This window comes from Mustela erminea, chromosome X (assembly GCF_009829155.1).
Source record: "Mustela erminea isolate mMusErm1 chromosome X, mMusErm1.Pri, whole genome shotgun sequence".
In the NCBI taxonomy this organism is placed as follows: Eukaryota; Metazoa; Chordata; class Mammalia; order Carnivora; family Mustelidae; genus Mustela; species Mustela erminea.
In genome coordinates, this window is record NC_045635.1 from 17,137,466 (window position 1) to 17,159,657 (window position 22,192).

The 22,192-nt window shown below is 35.9% G+C and overlaps 1 protein-coding gene across 5 annotated transcripts in view; it reads left to right on the plus strand.

Moving 5' to 3' along the window:
• Positions 1-22,192, plus strand: part of CNKSR2 (connector enhancer of kinase suppressor of Ras 2) — a 281,217-nt gene that overhangs the window by 177,287 nt on the left and 81,738 nt on the right. For 3 of the 5 annotated variants that reach the window (XM_032330646.1, XM_032330644.1, XM_032330647.1), the window contains 2 exons: positions 16,153-16,242; positions 17,783-17,997. In XM_032330646.1, the coding sequence (XP_032186537.1) occupies positions 16,153-16,242; positions 17,783-17,997 (305 nt within the window). The remainder of the gene's footprint in view (positions 1-16,152; positions 16,243-17,782; positions 17,998-22,192) is intronic. The other 2 variants (XM_032330643.1, XM_032330645.1) reach the window with 1 other exon arrangement.

The window sequence follows — 22,192 nt, forward strand, 5'->3', positions numbered from 1 at the left end:
CTAGTGTCATCATGTTCCACAAATCCTCTCTCTCCCAATAAAACAAAATGCTGTTTAAGTTTTAGAAAATTAAGATATCCTATAGATACATATTTTGTAAAGATTGGTTTATTTTAGATAGAGGGAGAGAGAGCACAGAGTGGAGGGGAAGAGGGAGAGGAAGGAAGAGTCTCAAGTAGACTCTGCTCCAAGCAGGGAGCCTGACATAGGGCAGGGCTCAATCTCCTGACCCTGAAATCATGACCTAAGCTGAAACCAATAGTCAGTCACTTTATCCACTGTGCCATCCAGGTCCCCAATATGATAGATTTTTATAAACAACTTGGAAGAAAAGAAATATATATGTATGTGTGCTTAAAAAAGGGGTAGGAGGTTTTTTAAAAATAAAGTTATTTTACTTTTGATCCCGGAACGTTTTTTTTTTTTAACTTTTGAACATGGAATATAATCTGAACCTTCAGTGGAAATACTTACAGATGCTTCAGTGAAGATTTTCCAGCAGTTTAATGTATTAAAACCTTTTTAAAATCAGATCATAAGTAATCAATTCTGCCTGTCACACACATGAATTTGTGTCCTTAATTTTCCCAAAGATTAATTCATTTCTAAATTCATTCAGCAAATATTTGTTGTGTACATAAAATCACCCAGTCACTGGGGGTTCAAAGGTGAATAAAACATAAATTTTCCCTGGAAGGCAGTCATAACCTAGAGGGAAGAAACAAATAAGGAGATGCATTGTAATAACTTTAGGTAAGTAGGAATATGTGAACAAAGTAGTACACTAGCCTAGTTGCTGAAGCCCCAGAGTCTTCCCAGGAAGTCACATACCTAAAAGTTGCATTTGTGCTGAGTTTTAAGTAAGTAGTCATCTTCTAGGGTTTCTAAATGTTAGTTATCCCACCAAATACCTGATAATTTCTCAAACCTCAGTCTGAGATCTGAGGATTTGTATAAATCTTTCATCCCAGAACCTAAATTATTTCAAAACTTGATAAGCAATTATCGATTACTTCTTTATTTAATCTATAAAGCATTCCCATTTCATAGACTCCCAAGTGTGACATTATTTCCCTATATTTAAAAAATAATGATAATAGGGGTGAATGGGTGCCTTAGGCCTTTAAGTGTCTGACTCTTGGTTTCAGCGCAGGTCATGATCTCAGGATCCTGGGATCAAGCCCTGAATCAGGCTTCACGCTCAGCGGGGAGTCTGTTTCTCCCTTTCTCTCTGTCCCATCCCCTCCTCTTGCTTGCTCACTCTCCCTCTCTCTCTCTCTCTCAAATAAATAAATCTCTAAATAAATAAAGAGAAAAAATATATAATTCTGTTGAAATATATTACAAAAAACCTGAAGTACAAAAATGTTCATGTTTCATATTTTCTGGAAATGACAATAATTTAACATTTTTATCCTTGTGTGATGCCTTGAAATATAATGAGGAAATTATTTGGGCTTACAGTAGTCAACTTACTTCTTAGTCACAAATACCCTTATCTTATATAGGAGCTTAGCCGTCATTCTCTCCTATTAACTCCCCAGATTACATGTTTGTTCCAAGAGGTTTAGAGTTAAGATTATAAGAGTATAGATAGGATTTTGAAAATCAAAGGAGAAACATGATTCAGTACTTTTTATGTGTTTTTGGTTAAATGTGTATATTCTTGTCATATTACCTTAGTACATTCATATTTTAAAGTTAGATATATAAAACAAGAATATTTAGGGAAGCTCTGCTTTTGGACACAGTGACAAAGAAACACACATGTAAAGAAAAATACCTGAAAATATCCTAACTGTGGACTTTAAAATATATATTTTTAGGCAAGTTTCTCATTTTATATCATAGACCCACTAGTTGTTGCTAAGAGTAAGTTTAAAGAACTATTATTTACCCTAAACTATCAGACAAGTATAATATTGATAGACAACAGATGGCCCTTCTAGAAATGTCAGTAATGCCTGTGAGCTTTTATATATGCCAGGCACTGTGCTAAGCATTTCAAAGGCATTGACCCATTTAATCCTCACAACCCAATGAAGCAGGTGCTACTAGAATCCTACTGATAGATTAAATAATTTACCCAACTTACCGAACTAGTAAGTAGTAGAGCTGAGATTAAGTACCCATGCATATTTGGGACTCTACCAGTGGTACTAGCTAGCTAGATGTGATGAAAGTAATTTTCTAAATTGTAGAGAAATAATTTCCAGACATTGAATTTCCTTCCAAATTCAAGCATTTGATTTCAAGTAAGCCGAAATAGGTCTGATTCTGTATGGTCTCATATGTGTTGTTTTATATTTATAGGCGTTAGAGTAAATATGTTTTTACATAAACATGGCCCTGACAGACCTTAGGAAAAGGTAGCTGAATTGAAGGGTAAAATTAGCAACAATGTGTTATGTCCTTTTTAAATCCGAGAACATAAAATGGGTTCTACTTTCTTAAAAAGATAGATGAGAATAATTTCTGGAAACACGGAGTGGGGGAAGCAGCCTATATCAGTGGTTACTAGCACTGTGGCATCAGCCCTACTTGGTAATCCTGTCTTTTATCTAATTACTCTAGTGTGAGCTCAGGGATGTTGGTCTCAATTTTCTCCTTTGTTAAATGAAGATGATAGTACCTGTCTCATAGACATTTTGTGAGAATTTCATGACAATGCATTGTAAGTTGCCTGGAAAGTGTCCAGCATATTTAGTCTCATTGTTGCCACTGTTGCATAGAAACTTCAGTGCTGCTAAGAGAATACATGTTAAGTATTCTCACCTCACAGGAAAAAAGATAACTCCGTGAGGTGATGAATGTGTTAAAATAGATTGATTGTAGTCATAGTTTCATAATTCTCCGTATATCAAATCATCACGTTGTACAAGTTAAATAAACAATTTTTATTTATACCTCAATACAGCCTGGGGGGGACCAAAAGAACTTAAAGATCTCAATACATAAATAATAATAATAGTATCAACCACTTTAAACTCTTAGAAGAATTAGATGGGGTGAATAAACAGCGCAGTTTTTAAGTAAGTAACTTTAATGTAAACGTTAGAACAGGGGGAAAAGAGGACAGCATTAAATCCCTTAAACTATCTGGTCTCATCGGCTCATGCTTCAAAGGTAAAGGTTTGAGTTTGATGAGATCAGTTGCTTGGCAACTTTTCAGAATGATAATGTGCCCCATCAGCTTTCCTTTTTGCTGTTCACAGACTCTTTGCTCTTGCCTTTCCATCATAACACATTTCCACGCATAGAAACCGGCTAAAAGGTAGATACAGATAACTGAGTCCCTTTATGGCTGTGGAGTGGTCATATTTTATAAGAATAGGAAGAACACATATTTTCTTATAATAATATCACATAATAGTAGTGGTTTGAAGGAATCTAGACTTTTCTGATTTATTGAGAATCCAGGACCTCACAAAAAACACAGGAATGAGTGCAGAGCTGTTATTTTAGAAACGTTCCTCATCAATGTTATTTTCACACATTGTGCACTGAGGAAAATTAATTTCTATAACATTATAACTGAATATTTTCCACTCGAGTAGTTGGTACAAGAGAAAACTACCATGTGCCATTTATCCACATGAACAGCTAATGGCTTGAAATGACTTAAACCAACATGGTGAAGAACCTATGGGCAGTGACACTATGAACTGTTCTGTTGGTGTGAGGAGAGGAAATGATCCATGGGGTTCCAGAGTCTCTTATCATACTTCAACATTGTCTTTGTCTTACAACGTCATTCTACCTTTTCGTCAGCTAAATTACAATTAATAGCACTGTTTAAAACTTTTCTTTTTTTTTTAAAGATTTTATTTATTTATTCGACAGAGAGAGATCACAAGTAGGGAGAGAGGCAGGCAGAGAGAGAGAGGAGGAAGCAGGCTCCCCACCAAGGAAAGAGCCCGATGCAGGGCTTGATCCCAGAACCCTGGGATCATGACCTGAGCTGAAGGCAGAGGCTTTAACCCTCTGAGCCACCCAGGCGCCCCTGTTTAAAACTTTTCTTAAAGGATTACATACACACAATACATTCATACTTCTTTATTTCTGAATATAAGCCTTCTCTCTTTCCTGTGATTTTTAAAATATAAATTGTCTAACTAATCAGGTTAAAGTTCAGCTGTCACTCATCACCTATGCTAGAAAAAAAAATTGTGATTCTAACCACAGAAAATATCTTTGTTCAAGTAAAATGTACCACTTCTAAAGAACTAACCATAGAAATAGAAATGAGTGAATCAAAAATGTAGAAATATGAGATGTATACTATACCCACAGGAATTGTTATTCTTTTGGACTTACTTAATACAGTTCATAAAGACTGCATGTTGATTAGCTTCACAGAATAATTTTGAACATCAGGCTGATGGTGATAAGGGACCAAGTAATGGATAGAAAAGTAGTTTAGCAATTGTTTTGAGAGAAATGGAAACGTGTCTGCTTCTAATGTAAGGATCAGAATAATCAGTGAGAGAAGGTACTTTTTCCTAATTTGTGCAATTTTACTGATAGAAATAGCAGAGCATGAATTTAAAGTCAGATAGATCAGAACTTGGTATCACAGGTTGGCCTTTAATAACTGATTGACCTTGAACTTGAGCCTTACATCAATATGTGTTTGCTTCCTTATCTGTAAAATGAGATGGCAGGATTACTTGTGGTGTTTTTATGAGGGTTAAATGAGATAATGTATGTCTAGTACTTGGTACTATTCTTGCTGCATGGAAAATGCTCAAGAAATAGTGCCTAAATGGCATAATGAATTGTTCCTTCTCATAAATGAAAATGTTCCAAAGATTGTCAAGTGCCTATAGATCAAATTAACAATCCATCCTCTCCCTGTGGAGGGATTTAATAAAGGACAAAAGGGCTGGAAATATTCCCTTTGTTTGGTCTCTTTCCCTACCCACTAACCAGCCATTTAAATCATAACAATTAAAAGAAATATGAACAGATTCATTATGTTTGTTTTTTTTTTTTTTAATTTTTTATTCATTCTAATTTTTTTTTTTAATATTTTTTTTTCCAGCATAACAGTATTCATTATTTTTGCACCACACCCCGTGCTCCATGCAATCCGTGCCCTCTATAATACCCACCACCTGGTACCCCAACCTCCCACCCCCCGTCCCTTCAAAACCCTCAGATTGTTTTTCAGAGTCCATAGTCTCTCATGGTTCACCTCCCCTTCCAATTTCCCCCAACTCCCTTCTCCACTCTAAGTCCCATTTGGTTTGGTTTTGAAAAGCAGAAGGAAGAACATTCAAAATTCGTAGTAATACTAAAAACTGCCCTGATCCAAATCTTCTTTTAAGTTCCGTTATGGAAACCAGTAGCTCATACTCTGGGCAGAAAGGTCTAAATAAAACCTCACAGCATCAGAATTCTCAGAATGGTTCAGACCCCACACCTTTTTAAAGTTTAATTGCTAGGGAGGAAAAGGAGAGCAAAAATAATATATAAAATAAATAAAATAGTTGGAGACTTCCAAAAAATGAAACCAGGCAAGAAAACAATCAGCTTGAACAAATTAAAGTGCTAGATAATGAATAAAATAGTAAGATGAAGAAAAAGGAACTCTTTTTTTTAGTTTTTATTTATTTATTTATTATTTTAATTTAATTTTATTTTTTTTTAATGTTCCAAGATTCATTGTTTATGCACCACACCCAGGGCTCCATGCCCACCACCAGGCTCACCCATTCCCTCACCCCCTCGCCTCTAAATTCCAGAGTATCAATATGTGGGTAGAATAGAAAAATCAGCAAACCAAGTGAACGAAACTGATACAACTGCCTGAGGGAAAAAAGTAACTCTTAAAATGAATTCATCAACAGAAAAATATGAACTAGGTGAAATAGTGCTTCCCTTAAAGACAGAATGGGAAGCCAAGAATAGAAAGAGCCTGCCTAACTCAGGGATTCTCAGCTGGGGTCAGTATTGCCCTCCAGGGTACATTTGTAATTTTGCGGGGTGGGGGGGTGGTGTTTGTAGTTGTTGTAACTGCGGGTGGAAAGGTACTGGCATGTGTAGTGGGTAGAGGCCCAGAATACTAGTACACATCCTACAAAGAGCAGGACAGATCTCAGCAATAAAGAATGATTCAGTCCACAATGTCAAGAATGCTGCTTTTGAGAAACCCTTAGCTAACTTAAGAAGAATCAGCTACAGACAGATTTAGTACAGAAGCAGATATGTATGACTAGAAAATCAAAGAGCCCTTGTATGATGCAGGGCCAATTGCTTTTTTTAAAAAAATTCAAAGAATCTCTGAAATTATTGCCCTGAGAAGAGACTTACATCTACTCACCATTAACATTGTCTCTGGGCAAAAGTAATATAATGTTGTGAGTGTCTGGGATGACCTATCCTACTCTACAATAGAAAATCCAATTGTGACATTCCCTGGAGCAGGAGGGGACCCATATTCCCTCGTTGAAATCAAAACGCATTTTATCCTATGGGGAAAAAAAAAACTGTAGTAAATGGTAGCTAGGTAAAATTTAAGAGTGGTTAGTATTAGCTTTCACATCACAGTGTGGATTAAGGATCCATCATTTCCCCAAATATGTCCTTCAGATCTCTAGTTCTGAAAGAGGATGTTTGCAAAACAATGAAGTTTTCTGGTTAAATATGACTGGAGACCTCTGAGTATTTTATCCCTTTCTTGGCAATTAATAAGTGCGTGTAAGCATACTTAAAGGCTTTGAAGGTCTTCTTGAATTTAGGTTGCTTATTGTTTCCCTAATGTATTTGTACATTGAATCTTTTTTTGTTTTGGTCACAAAATACTTACTAACCTCCCAATGGAAGGTTTGATGGAATACATTTTGGGCAATGCTAAAATAATGGACTTTGGTAGCTCCTCTTAAAGACCAATGATAAAAATTCCTTTATGTTTTAACTTACAAACATCTGACTTAATAGGTAAGGATTTGGAAAGACCTCTATTCTTTTTGGGGGTTGGGGATGGGGAATCTGAAGCAGGCTCCATGCCCAGCACAGAGCCCGACATGAGGCTCAATCTCACAACCCTGAGATCTTGACTGAAGCCGAAATCAAGAGCCCGGTGGGTGTTTAACTGATTGAGTCACCCAAGTGCCCCTGGAAAAGCCTCTGCTCTTAAGTCAAAGTCTACCCCAGCAAACGGTGTATTGAATGTCATCTTCAGTTCTATCTTGCAGAAGAGCCATTTTCTAGAGTAAATTTTATATGTCCAAACTCAAATAATAAATTATTACTTGTCCAAACTCAAGTAGTAAATACTAACTGGAAAGATCAGTGCATGGTGTTCTGTACTCCAGGTTCCTTGTAGAATTACTGGTATCGCTGCAAAACAGTTTGCCAGAAATCATGGAGGATATAGATCCTTTGGGCAGGAGAGAGGGGAGGAGGTAGAAAATGTCAAGTGTTATGTCGAATCTTGTTAAATAAGAGATAACTAAAAATTGTATGTTGGTTACCGTAAAGACTGGAGACATTAGAGCAAATAATTAAGGCAATACAGAAGCATTTAAAAGTATACATATTAAAACCCAACATTCTTTTGTAAGTCTCTCAGCTTACAAGTTGACACATCATGCCAAAGCAATGTATTTTCCATCTTTGTTAAGGTGACAGACAGCAAATACAAAGCTACATCCACAGTTTATGTTCTAATCCTCCATTAGTTCTTCACATAGCTTTTAAGAACTTTTTGCAAGAGTTGCATACTGGGTGGAAGGACACGTAAACAAAAGCAGTCATCATACATGTCATTGAATTATTTCTGAAGACAGAAGAATTGGATTTTTGTGTAATGCGGTGGTCTTGAATTCATACCAAGGCAATGTGATGTAGCAAGGAGAGCACTGGGATAGGAAGTAGGAAGTGTGTTTGTGGGCTGACTCCAAAACTAACTACTGGTGAAATCCTGACGAATTAACTTTGGTGTGTCTTGAGTTTTTCATCCCTCCCTTTCTTGCCAGTTGTACTGACTGATGTAATCCCAAATGGAAAATTATGTGAAAGGAATTATAAAGTTATTACAAGCTATCATTCTGTTTTATTTCAAAAGAGAGTCTTCAATTGGTGGTCTTAATCATTGTCTTTTTTACTCTTCATGAGAAAAGGGGACTCTTTCCCTGATGTTGATAAGATTTTCAAGACACTGCTTTACTGAGATTTTTTTTTTTTTTGTAAAATAGAGTGACTAACATTACACTGTATGTTAACTAACCAGAATTTAAACAAAAACTTGAAACTATGAAAAAAATAAAATAAAAGAGGGCTTTAATTTGTGGTTAACTTGAAAATTGGATGTTTCTAACCAAGTAACATTTCCATACTCATGTCATCTTTCTTGTCCACAACTGTATTAATGCTGAGCACAGCATGGGGCAATGGTATTTTAGCATAGTTCATTTTTTCTTACCCACCAGAGCCATCAGAGGAGGACCCAGAAGTCTTCTGCCACTTAAACAGTATTTAAACCATCTGAATCTTTCCTAGTCCTCACACCCCTCTAATGTAGAAGTGACTCTATGCACAGTGGTAAACGTTTCAACTTAGGAAAACCTGTCTTTCCAGACTCCAATGTGTACTGCGCAGTTGTTCTCTTGGTAGAATTGTTACAAAAGGTAATCTTATTCAAAATATAATTAGCCTTGAAATCAAGTCTTAGAAGTCTCATATAATTTTTGATACAGTTCAAAATTTTCTCCTTCAGTAACTTTTATATTACTCCCCATTTAAAATCTAGATCACTTTCAGAAAGCAATAGGAAAATTTAAAAACAAGATGTAGTTTATTCTTTGAAATGAGATTTTAATTGTTTTTGTTCTCCATTAATGAAACTGAAAAGATTTCAAGTTAATAGTAATTAGATTTGTATTTGATTTAGATTATTACGAGGTTTTAAAGCCAGTACTTAAATAATCATCACATTGCAATGTTTACAGCCCAACTTTTTCCCAAGCTCTTATATCCAAAAATGAAATTCAAAAAATATGTCCCTAAAGATCAAAGTGCCTGTTTTTACTTATTTTATTAGATCCAGATATGTTGCTTTTATTCTTAAAAAATTACTGACTTTCCATTCAGTTCCGTGTTATTCCTCTTTAAATGTGTTATTGTCTACCTTAAATTACCTCGGGATGTTTTCCTAGAAATGCAGTCAACCATCTGAAAGTAATTTTTCTGTCTGGTATGTGGGGAGTTTGATGGGTATATGTGGCATGCTTGTAGCTTAACATTCCTTACTACACTCATTTTCATGAAAATATTGGTTAAAATATTCAGAACAGATGTGTATATGTATGTGTATATGTATATATCTTTTCTCCTTAGACTCTAGAGAAAGCTTTTTTGTGTGTGAGCATTAAAGGGCATGTCAGATTTCTCTGCAGTCTTTTTTTCAACTGTAAGAGATAATATTGCTTCTCAGGTGCTGTTTATCACCTTGAAATTTAATGATTTAAGCATGTCTGAGAAAAGAATTAAAAAGGGGGGATAAATACAATTGAAAAGGGCAGCAATTCAGTAGTATTTCAACAGATATCATGGGTAGCCTAATACAGGAATGTTTCCACATATCAGGAGGCAGGACCCATAGTTTGTTGGTTTGGTTTTTGTTTTGTTTTGTTTTGTTTTGTTTTTTAGATTTTATTTATTTATTTGAGAGAGAGAGCATATGCATGAGTTGGGGGAGGGCCAGGCAAGTAGGAGGAGCAGACTTCCTGCTAAGCAGGGAGCCCAACATGGGGCTTGATCTCAGGACCCCGAGATCATGACCTGAGCTGAAGTCAGATGCTCAACAAACTAAGCCACCCAGGTGCCCCTGGACTCCTATTCTGATGTATTACCAAACCGGTCTCTAAGGCTTGATTTGTTAGAAATGAAGGCAGTCGGTCAGGTTGACATACTACATTGGAAGGAAGGGAGGGAAGGTGGGAGGGAAAAGGAAGGAAAAATGAGGGGGAGGGGACTGGAAAGTTGACAGGAAGGAAGGAGAAGGCAACTATGAAAATAAAAAGTAATGGCATAGCTTGGACAGTTTTCAGTCCAGGGTGTGAGGAAGGACCCCTGTTTACTTGCTTAACAAGTAATCAGTCACTAAATATTGAATAGTTACTGTGTTTAAGGCCATGTGCTATGTGCTGGAGATACCACAGTAAACAACAGAGAAATTTCTCTTGTGAGATTTACATTCTAGAAGAGGGCCAGAATTCAAGCAATTAATTTAATAAATACTTATTTGACTATAAATGGCATGCTATGAAGAAAAACTACAACAGAAAATGAGAACAAATACAGAGAAACCCAGCTTAGAATAAGAGGTCAAGGAGAGCATCCACGAAGAAATGACATTTTCACTTAGCTTTCAAGGGTGTATGTGAATTTAGCAGAAGAGGAGAGGAAAACCAGAGGAGGACAGAGTCCTGTGTCAGATGAAGAAAATGTTACAAAGAAGGGAATAATCCTGTGCATCAAATGCTACAGATAGGTCAAAAAAGTCAAAGGTTCTAAGATTTGTCTTTTGGATTTAGCAACATGAAGGTGCTAGTGAACTTGACAGTAATGGTTTTGGTATAGTTTTGGGGGCAAGAGCCTAATCTGAGAAGGTCCAAGAAAGAGAAAGGAGGAGATTGCACATAAAGTGGGATGCTACATTATGTCTTTCTATGTCTGGCTTATTTCATTTAGCATGATGTCCTTTAGATTCATCCATGTTATCACAAATTTAGGATTTCCATCTTTTGTGGCTGAATAATACTCTGTTGTATACATATACCACATTTTCTTTAGCCACTCATCCATTAATGGGCACTTAGATTGTTTCCATGTCTTAGCTATTATGACTAATGTTACAGTGAATATGGGAGTGCATAGATCTCTTTGAGATACTGATTTTATTTTCTTTGGATATATACCCAAAAGTAGGGTTGGGAAATCATATGGTAGCTCTGTGTTTTGTTTTGCTTTGTTTTGTTTTGAGGAACCTCAATACTGTTTTCCATTTTTATACTTGAAATTTGAGAGTAGATCTCAAGTGTTCTTACCACACATACCCACACATACAAATGGTAACCAGGTGAGGTGAAGGATGTGTTAACTGGATTGTGGCCATCACTTCACAATGTATATGTACATTAAAACATCATGTTGCACACCTTAAAAATCATGTTGTAAGCCTTAATATATAACATTCTTATTTGTCAGTCAGACCTCAGTAAAGCTAGAAAAAAGGGAGAGGAATTGGAGAATGAGAATGTAAATGAGTTTTATATTCTAGGAGTTTTTCTGTAAAGGAGAGCAGAGAAATGAGGTGGTAGTTGAGTGGTAGTTTGCTGGTGAAGGGAGGAGGTGTTTTTGTTTTTTTGAAGATTGGAGAAATTACAGCATGTTTATTTGCTAATTGGAACCATTTGGTAGAAAGGGAAAAATTGATGCTCCAGGAGAAAGAAGCAAACATTGCACAAGAGATAGTTTTGAGTAAGTAAGAGGAACTAGGATCCAGTGAAGGGCCCAGTAATTTGGGTTATCCCTAAATGTTAGTATCCTTCCATTCAAGCATTCAAAAAATTTTAATCATTACCTGCTGTGGGTCAGTATCTTTGCCAGGAGCACTCATAACAAAGATATCTAAGACCCAGTTTCTGCCAAAAGGTAGAAAAACCTTTAACAGAAAGATACAATACAATATCATAATATATATACCAAAAACACTATGAAAGAGCCCAGAAGAGCGAGCACTTAGCTCTGCCAAAGGCCAGTGTAACATTTGCAATAGCACCAAATGTGCTTTCTTATCTAAGGGAAATGTCAGTTTATTTTCAAGCAAGTCTATGCAGTAATACTAAAATGTAGCAATTTCATTTAAAAACAAGTACTTAAGATCATTACAAAGTACTCTTTCATCAGTATTCTTTTTTTAAAAGATTTTATTTATTTATTTTTATGTATTTTAGAGAGAGAGGGCACAAGTTGGGGAAGGAGTAGAAGGGGAAAGAAATCTCAAGCAGACGTCCTGCTGAGCATGGAGCCTAGTGCAAATTACGATCCTGAGACCATGACCTGAGCTGAAACAAAGAGTTAGACACTAAAATGACTGAGCCACCCAGGCAGCCCTCATTGTCAGTATTCTTAAAATTATATTTAGTGTTCTATTTGTGTTTAGTTACAGCTAAATATAGTTCAGAATAAAAAACTACTTGCCATTAATTTCAAAATAAATTTCAAATAAAATCCAAAAATAATTATCTTTCAACTCTACATTTATTAGAATACAGTAAGAAATACAGTGCACAATTCCTGCCGCTATGGAAATCCAAGTTAGAAATCTCCAGTTGTGCAACAGATATGACAAGCAAGTAACAAAATAGTGTAAACTGTGAGACCGTAGCACAGAGATATCACAAGGCTTATGGTAGGGTGTCAAATATACTGTACAATTAATAAATATTTTATGCTTGGAAGGATAAAAATTTTAAGAGAAAGTAGTCAGCAAAATTTATAATAGGGCTCTTTATTTTTTTACTGTATTCTTGACTACTATTATTAATTTTCATCATGAATTAGTAAATACAAGTGTCACTACCTAAAGAGATGTCTTAAAATGTTTCAGATTATTTTTCAGAGATTTATTATTGGTGTATGTACATTTCCATAAGGAGTGAGTCAAATGTACTTAATAAGGGGTTTGAAGGGGCGGGGGGTGGGAGGTTGGGGTACCAGGTGGTGGGTATTATAGAGGGCACGGATTGCATGGAGCACTGGGTGTGGCGAAAAAATAATGAATACTGTTTTTCTGAAAATAAATCAATTTAATAAAAAAAGTAATTACAAACATAAAAATACTTTGCATATATTAATAATAGTATACATTTGACTTAAAACTAAAATAATGCTTATACTACTCTTCTTTCTTTTGACCAGTGGTACTGCAGCAACAAACCATAAATTCCTTTTTCCATTTATACTTTACTATTTTGTGTAATTACAATTACTTGCAGTGGCAAACACTTCCACGCTGTAATCAAAGATCTCTGTATTTGGAATCAGGAATAATTTCAGCCATTCTCTATTTTTTCATTTTGCAAAGCACTGCTGTTTATATGAGCATTTCCTCATTCTTTTTTATTAAGTCTGCTTCAATATTTCAGCACAATAAAAAATTTATAAAAGCAATAATACTTATAAGCAACATTATTTCTTATAACCAAACAAATAATACTTTTAAAAATGATTATTTTTACTTGGCATTGCTAAATTCAGAGCTTTATAACTAATAAAAAGCTAAAGACTGATGTCCTCCAAAAGTGAATTTTATTTTATTTTATTTTAAAGATTTTATTCATTTATTGCATGAGAGAGAGTGAGAGAGGGAATATAAGCAGGGGGAGTGGGAGAGGAAGAAGCAGGCTTCTGGCCTAGCAGGGAGCCCGATGCAGAGCTCAATCCTAGGACCCTGGGATCATGACCTGAGCTGAAGGCAGATGCTTAATGACTGAGCCACCCAGGCACCCCCAAAAGTGAATTTTAATTAAGGTTTTGATCTCAGTTTTTTGTTTTATTCAATACCTTTTTCTCAATTTTGTGTTGGCAATATACAGTATACTCTACTAAAAAATCACCAGAAAATCAGTGTTTACTCTTTTGAAAAATTTTTTTCCTATGATTAATAATATAACCAGGCATATCAAGGGCTTAATTATATGCCTCAATGACTTAGCTCCTTGAGACTCTCAGAGAAGATGACTTGAAATACAACAGATACAGTTATTTCTTTCATATTCTATGCATGAAGCATGTTTCTTCTTGGTTTTGTACATATACATTTGACTACAAACAACCAATCAATTCTTTGAAAAATATTAAAATACTTTATATATGCATATAATAACATATAGACTTATTTATTGGGTTGTTCACTTTCCAAAGGATTTTCTTGGTGACAGGTAGAAACAGTGTTAGGGCTGTTAATTCAGTACACATATGCTGAAATGGACTTGACTTTAAAAACCAGATTCTAAAAAAATAAGTTGTAGGAATTTTGGAAATACAGAATTCAAAACATTGAAAATATGGAGGATTGATTCTGCCAAACAGTTGAATAGATATGACAGAACTGAACCTTTCTCAAAAGTTTTACCTAACTCTGGGAGGGCAGGATATATGCACCTGCATCAGCTCTCCCAAAGCTCTCCCTTTATAAAAATGCAGAGATGTGGTCTATGAGAATTTTGGAATCTTAGGTGATTGTTTTTAAAGTTGTTTACACACCTTGAAAGGAAACCACTTTTAAATAAACACTACATTTTTTGGCTCATTAATAATTTTATCATATCCAGTTCATCCTCAGACTTTCAAAGAGCTTGGCAAAATATACTATGTAAACTCTATCATTGTACATAGTATAAAACCATAAGGTTACATCTTCCTTAGGAACAGAATTAAAAGTCTCCTAATGGAATTTTTTAAATACATGGACTGATCATAGTAATTGATCATGAAATTTACCTGGGCAACGAAGGAGATGAAGAGGTATATAGTGACTGAGAGGTCTTAGAAGGTGGGAGGGTCAGTAGATTAAGGAGGAGGATATTTGGACTTAGGGTTCTGCAGGGATTGCACTAGAAATACAGAAGACTGTAGTTGACTATGGACTCTGAAAAACAATCTGAGGGTTTTGAAGGGGCAGGGGGTGGGAGGTCAGGGTACCAGGTGGGTATTATAGAGGGCACGGATTGCATGGAGCACTGGGTGTGGTGCAAAAATAATGAATACTGTTATGCTGAAAATAAAAAATAAATTTAAAAAAAGAAGACTGTAGTTGAAAAATGGGATGCTAGAAAGGATTACAACCTTTGCAGTTAACAGGTTAAGCATATAACCACAAGAGTGGGTAGAGGAGAGAACCTCAAGAAACTGATAAACCAAAATATTGGAGGATAAATATTGAAGTCACCACGAATTACGGCAGAAGTAGTGTTTAAATGCCTGGGTTTCAACCCTGGTACTACACACTTCTCAACTGTGTGTCCTTGGGCCAGTTACATTACCTGTCTCAGTTTCTTCATCAGTAAAACGAGGGTAATGATAGTCTATTTCTCATAACTATGAGGATTGAACAATTTAATACTTATAAAACCCTTAGACAGTTTTTGGCATATGGTAAATGATATATATATATATATATATATATGTTTAGTACTATTATCACGTGCATCATAATCATCATTATTATGATCCAGTCCCGTGTGAGTCTTGGCTTTTCATTCATTTAAAATTTATTGAGCAGTTATTGTATGCGAGGCATTGTGCTAGGTATGCTTTTTAAACATTTTTATGATATTCTTAGGCTCTTTTGTGCTTCAGGAATTTCAGGTTGATCAAAAATAATAAACTGGAGCCTCACCAAAAAGTTATGCTTGAAGTCTATATCATGAGTTCTGCTTGCTAAAGTAAAATGTTATTTAGTAAGACTACAGACAGAGGGAAACAGGACAGGCCAGCCAATGCAGTGATTACTTGAATCTGGAATCTAGAATTATTTACAATAGCAAAATAGATGCTTGAGAGTGGGGCAGGCCCAGCTATAGACCATAAATGGGAATCCAGCCATATTGCTGAAGCATGGTGATAAATCCAAAATATATTGTGACAGGAGTTAGGAGGCAGTGGAGATGGGAAGTCAGCATTGTAGCATTCCAACAGCCACAGCAGGTTAATATCCTTGCAGGCGCGTTAAACACAAGGGGCTACTATCTTGGAGACCGGCTATCAAGATATAGACACTTGGGCATTGGGGAATAAGGCAGAGAACCAGTGACTGAAGAGAAAGTGAAATCTCTAAAATAGTGATACTCTTTGTAAAGGACCATACCCTTAAAGTCTGGGGCTCCTAAGAGAGCAAACCTAGGCTGTTCTTTATTATTTATAAAAGGATGCCTTAAGATTGCATTATCACCTGGCCCGTTGCCACAGGCAGTTTCACCTTCTGGCTCAAAACACACATCTTTCATCTACACAAATGCCAACCATAACGTTGCATATGAGTGAGTGTGTTTTGCAGACTATAGCTAAAAATCAGTGTTAAGTATGAGCGGACATGGGGAAGAAAAACAATGTGATGTGAATTTTGTTCTCTGTGTTTAGGCAAGCTACGACCTATATCTATGCCAGTGGAATATAATTGGGTGGGGGACTATGAAGATCCAAATAAGATGAAGAGAGATAGTAGAAGAGGTAAGTGTTCTAGAATTTCAGTGTAGGCTGGGGTGTTGGAACAAAAAGCAAATTTAAATGTTCTTTAAATAGGTTGTTATGGCTTCAGTGGAAAACTTCATTCTCTCGTTGATTTGATGATACACCCAAACCAACTCAGACCAACGTTTGACTATCTTAATATGTTATTAAATAGATATCTTCTCTGAATATCTCTTATTAAGGGATTCAGGGCAGATAAGTACAGTGTAAAAAAAAATAAAAATCTGATTGTTATGTCAAAGTCACTATTTGGAAAACAAGGTCAGAAGTGTGAAACTGCATAAAAGAATTAAGTTCAAAGAATAGGAAGAGTTTGTGATCAGTCCCCATTGGTCCGCAATGCAACCTCACTACTTTTGAATTAGTACAATCTTAAAATGGGTATTGACGTACATGAATAAAGCTAATGGAAACTGGGCCAGTGACTAATGAAAACCATATAGAAACGGAAAAAAAAAAACCACTTTGCTTTTTTTTCTCTTCTGTTTGTTGTTCAGGGTTATCTTCTTACTTGGGGGTGGGCTACACATGAAGTATCTACAAAAGTAAGTTTTTATGTTCACTTATCCTGCTGTTGATGTGAGCAGTAAAGAGAGCCACTGGAAGTCTCACTACTAAATGGGACTCGACCAGCTGTGGATATGGTGAACTACTTCTGCTTTCTGAAACAGAGAGCCATAAAGTTATAGATAAAAAATAAAACAAAGCAAAAAACTATTCATAGGGCCTCAGCTCATAAGCTTCCTTCATAATATATTTAACCCATTTGCCTGTTACTTCTAGATGATATGCTGAATTTGCCACACAGGGATAAGCAAGCATGAATATCTGCTTCATTAGTCTAGTTAACAGTTATTTCATGGAGTGAACATTTCAGAAAATGTTGGTAAATACAGGAATATTGACAGTTTCCTTTACATCTAAGTATTCATTCCATTTTCCAAATTTTAGTTTCTGACTTCATTTGTGTTATAGAATTAATCAAGAAAAAAGTAAAAAGAGAAACATATATGCTATTACTGAGTCATTGTTTGGAGACTTCATATGATGATGATATCTTGGGGGAAAATGCTTTATGAAGTTCTAAGTGATGGCTGTCAGTTTAAGCATGGATTCTATGAATTAAGTTTGCTGATTCTTGGTTCAGAATATGGGTTTTAAGTTCTCCAAGGATGCTAGTCTGTTATAGGTCACTGTTTGTCATAGATTTTTGGCAGGATCTCCCTGGGGAACTTGTTAAAAATTTTATGAGCTGCACACCCAGAATTTCTGATTCAAGTTTTACAGTGATTGTCATATAGTTGGTCCAGAGATAAAACCTGGATAAATAATCTGTAGGCTATTTCTTATTGCCCTATGATCCCAAATGATTATGATGCTCTATGTTTTTACTATATAGGTATTTTATAAATTAAATCAAGTTACATTTCAGAAATGAAATCTAATAGCACAATCAGGGAAGAGTGATATATTTGGTATATTTGCATATTTATATTGGTGTATTTCTCTTTTTATATAGAAAACTCTCTACTTCGATACATGAGCAATGAAAAAATTGCTCAAGAAGAGTACATGTTTCAGAGAAACAGCAAAAAAGACACAGGGAAGAAGTCTAAAAAGAAGAGCGATAAGAGTAATAGCCCGACTCACTATTCATTGCTACCTAGTTTGCAAATGGATGCTCTGAGACAGGACATCATGGGCACGCCTGTGCCAGAGACCACACTATACCATGTAAGTAAAATTTCAAAGACTCTGTGCGATAGCTTCTATTAGGAACCTGGGCCAAATGACTCTTTTGGGCAAAGTCCAGATAGCTTATCTTTATCCTATTGCCAGATTTTCATAAAAGATCCTAAGTGTAGAAATGTTTTTAAAAACCTTGATGGCTGATTGATTTGTTCTTCAGGTTATATATTCAGTGAGTTCATATGTTATAGCAGGTTCGATTTTTTAATGAAATAATGTGCTCAGAATTGATGGAGAATAATAATTAATTAGGTGATTAATCACCTGTAATTATAAATAGTAAGTAGATAGCTATAAAATTCAACATTAAAGATAGGATTTTTAATGTATTCATGAGCATCTTTTTTTGTGCTAGACTTGGAGCCTGGTGCCTGAAGTAAACATGAGAATACCTAAATAGCACATTATTATATGGAGAGAAAGACACACCAAGGATTCCAATGGAAATTGATTGTTGTAATGGGTAGGTGTAAGAAGAATAGGAGGAACATGGGAGAAGGAGGAACTTAGCTTTCTGGGAAAGTGAGAAAAGGCTTAGAATAGGGAGTATTTGGGTGAAGAGGGAAAGATGAGTAGCGTGGGAAGATATACGGAAGTACGCCAAATGTGTGAGAATTTGGTATGTTCCAGAAGCTTCCTGTTGCTCAGAGTGACCAGTTCATTAAAAATTGAGGGAAAGCATGTGGGGAAGGGGTAGTAGATGGACCTAGAGAGGTAGGCTGCAGTTAGATCAGGAGTTTTATAATCAAATACTTAGGCTCTTTCTAGCAGTGATAAAAAAAAAAAAAAGAAGAAGAAGAAGCACTATTGAAGAATTTTGAGCTGGGAACTCAAATGATGAGACTGGCCTATTGGATCTCTATGTTGAGGAGTACTGAGCAAGAGGTCTGAGATCAAAGTTGGAGCCATTACGCCCAGGCCAGGCAGATGATGAGAAACTAGGATAGTGACAGTGTGGAAGTTGAGAATGTTGTTAGCCAGAACATTCAATTGACAAAATCAACCCATTGTACACCATTTTGGTTAAAAGGGAACTTTTTGTGCCAGTGGAATGATAGCATCTTACTAGGAGCCCTTGAAAAACATGGATTGCAAGTTTTAAAGCAATTTGGATCACAGTATCAAAATGCTTAATCTGTCAATGCAGTAGAAGGTGTACCATCTAGGTATACAAGGTATGAAAGATAAATAGCTCCTATTTGAGTTACTTTTCTGTGCCAATATTTTAAATCTTCTTCTTGGCTATTCTAAAGCTCTCTCATAAAACTAGAGTGTAGAAAAATATTTCCATTTATTTGGGTGGAAGTAGGAGAGCAATGAGCTCTTCTAGGTCCTCATTCTCTACCCCCCCCAAGCCTCTTCTCTCTAAGAGGTAGTGCCCAAATCAAAACCTGCTCCCCTAAGTGACTGACAAAACAAATGATTGTATTTGCCACAGTCATTTTGTAGTCAGTTTGAAATCAGTACTCTTAGCTGTATGAAGGGGGCCAATTTTGCTGTCACTAGTCAGAAATTCTGTCTGAATACTGAGCTCCCTCTAGAATCTGGTGCTCCAGTCATAAGTAATGTTGTGCAAACAAAGACCTAAACATAAGGGACAGGTGGTCTGTTTGAGAGGGAGGTCGGTAGTGCAAAATGAGGCTGCAGAAGGAGGAAGAAACCACTTCACCCAGAGCATATAAACTATTAAAGGGTTTGGATTTATCCTAAGAGGAGAAGTAAGCCATTGAAGGCACATTTAAACACTCAGCCTTTGCCATCTTGTCAAGCACATCAGGACAGGAGTAGACTGTAGGAGGAAGGAAAATAGATGAATCTTGTGGATTTGAGTTATTAATTTATGGAAGATAGTAAATGGTGAATCAAACTGGTAATGAGGAATATCTTGAGAATTGAGTATTGTAGAGGAGTATAAATTGTTACCACTTTCCTAAAGGTTATTATTTCATTACATGTATCAAGAACCAAGTCCAGTAGCTTCACTTATAGATTATTCTAAGAAAGAAACCAATCTGCTTTTGCTCCCTATTTGTATTATGTGACCTGTGTCTGTAAGAAGGCATTTCCCAGATAGATGATATTTATCTCAGCTTTTGACAGAGGAACTGCATACAGTAAGGAATATCATTAGTTGTCGGGGCTGGGGAGAGTCCTCCCATGTAACACTGATCCGCTAATCCTAGAGTAGAAGGCTTGACACTTTCTAACTCTATTCTCCGGTTTAAAGGAAGCTAAATGGGAGCACCTGGGTGGCTCAGTGGGTTGCGCCTCTGCCTTCGGCTCAGGTCATGATCTCAGGGTCCTGGGATCGAATCCTGCGTTGGGCTCTCTGCTCAGCAGGGAGCCTGCTTCCTTCATTCTCTCTCTCAGTCTGCCTCTCTGCCTACTTGTGATCTCTGTCTGTCAAATAAATAAATAAATAAAATCTTTTTAAAAAAAATAAAGGAAGCTAAATAATTGTTAGCCCTAAAGTACATGCCTAACCAATGTTCAAATGCCTATAGCCAATATTCACAAAGAGAAAACGGGGTTTCACTTGGCTCTAAGATCCTTGAGGACCTTTTAAGCCTTGTACTTACTTAACATCTTCACAGGTATCAAGGGAGCTTCCGCACTGATTGTCCTTCACACCTCACAACAACCATCTTGGCAAATGACAAAACTCAAACTCAGAAAGGTGAAGTGATTTATGCAGAGCTGTGTTGCAAAAAAGTGTGAGAGTAAGGACTAGAACCCAGATCACCTACTTGAGTGGTCTTTGCACTCTACCCTGCTTCTCTATGCATGGTAGACATTCCTTACACAAATGAATTCATGCTTTAATGACTAACTGCATGAATCTTGAAAAAACTTGACTTTAAGAAGCATGTGCCTTCATATGTTGATTTTAAGAACATTTTCGGTATCTGGATTAACTTGCACCCAGATTTCTCTTTTGCTCTGTTACTATTTTTCATTAAGTTCAGAAAAACATATAGATCTGCTGCTATTATAAAGCACAAGTAGTTCTTTGGCATAATATATTGTTCAAACTATGGAGTATTATAGTTAAAATTGTCTGGACCTTGGAGACAAAACAACATATGCTTAAATGATTGTTTCTTATATTTCACAGGAATTCTTCGCTTTTTAATCTGTTTATGCCCACCTAGTTTAAAAATTAAAGGATTTTTCCTTATATTAAATTGTTCCAAAACACAAGATCAATATCAATATTTAATCACCTTCATGATGAACCACTAAACATTCTTACCAATTATTCCTTTGGATCACACAGCTAATTTTAATGGACTAAGACTTCAGTGGAAGAAAACTCTGAAGATTGAGTCCTGAGTTTCATAGGCTGTTATCTTTCTTGCAATATACTAGCTCCCTGTGGTCTGAGTTCACATTTAGACAAAATTTAGTTGAATTTAATAACAGGATTATATCAACATTAAATATCTTTTGAACAGTTTACCAAAAAACTATATTATGGATGTGGGGGGGAGGAGAAGTGAGGTTCCCCATAAACAGACCTAGGCTAAAATCCCCATCGGTCTGTTTTGGAAAGCAGCCCAATAAAAATACACAAAGCAAGGCAAATACAGTTTGCTTTCACTGTTAGATTCATTCCTCTTAGCAATTACAGCAGAAATGTGTATATATTAACAAAGAAAATTGAGAAGTTTATGGTATTATAAAATCGTTTTTTATTCATCTCATATATTTGTTATTCCAGTATATATATTTTCCTTAAATTGTTTAAAAGGAACTCACTCGCTATGTTCTGACTACACTGACCATCCACTAGTATTTGCTATCTCTTTCCTTTGTGATATGCTATGCCTTGTACTGAAACTGCTTTTACCCCTTTTTACCCCCAGCTGACTCCCATCTAAACCTGAAATTACAGAAGGGCTTTGCCCGACCACTGCCCTCTAAACTAAATCAGCTTCTCCTGTTTAAGTCTGTTAGCACCCTCTATATTTTCTTCAAAACTTTTTTTATGGTTTGTAATTATAGACTTATTTATGTGATTATCTGTTTAATGTCTTTCTCCCTTATACATAGTAGGGAGGACATGTCCATGTTCATGACAAGAAAGGAAAGTTTTTCCATTTTGTTCAGCACTCTATTTCAACACCTAATATAGGTATAGTATCTTATAAATGTTCAGTAAATATAAGACAAAGAAATG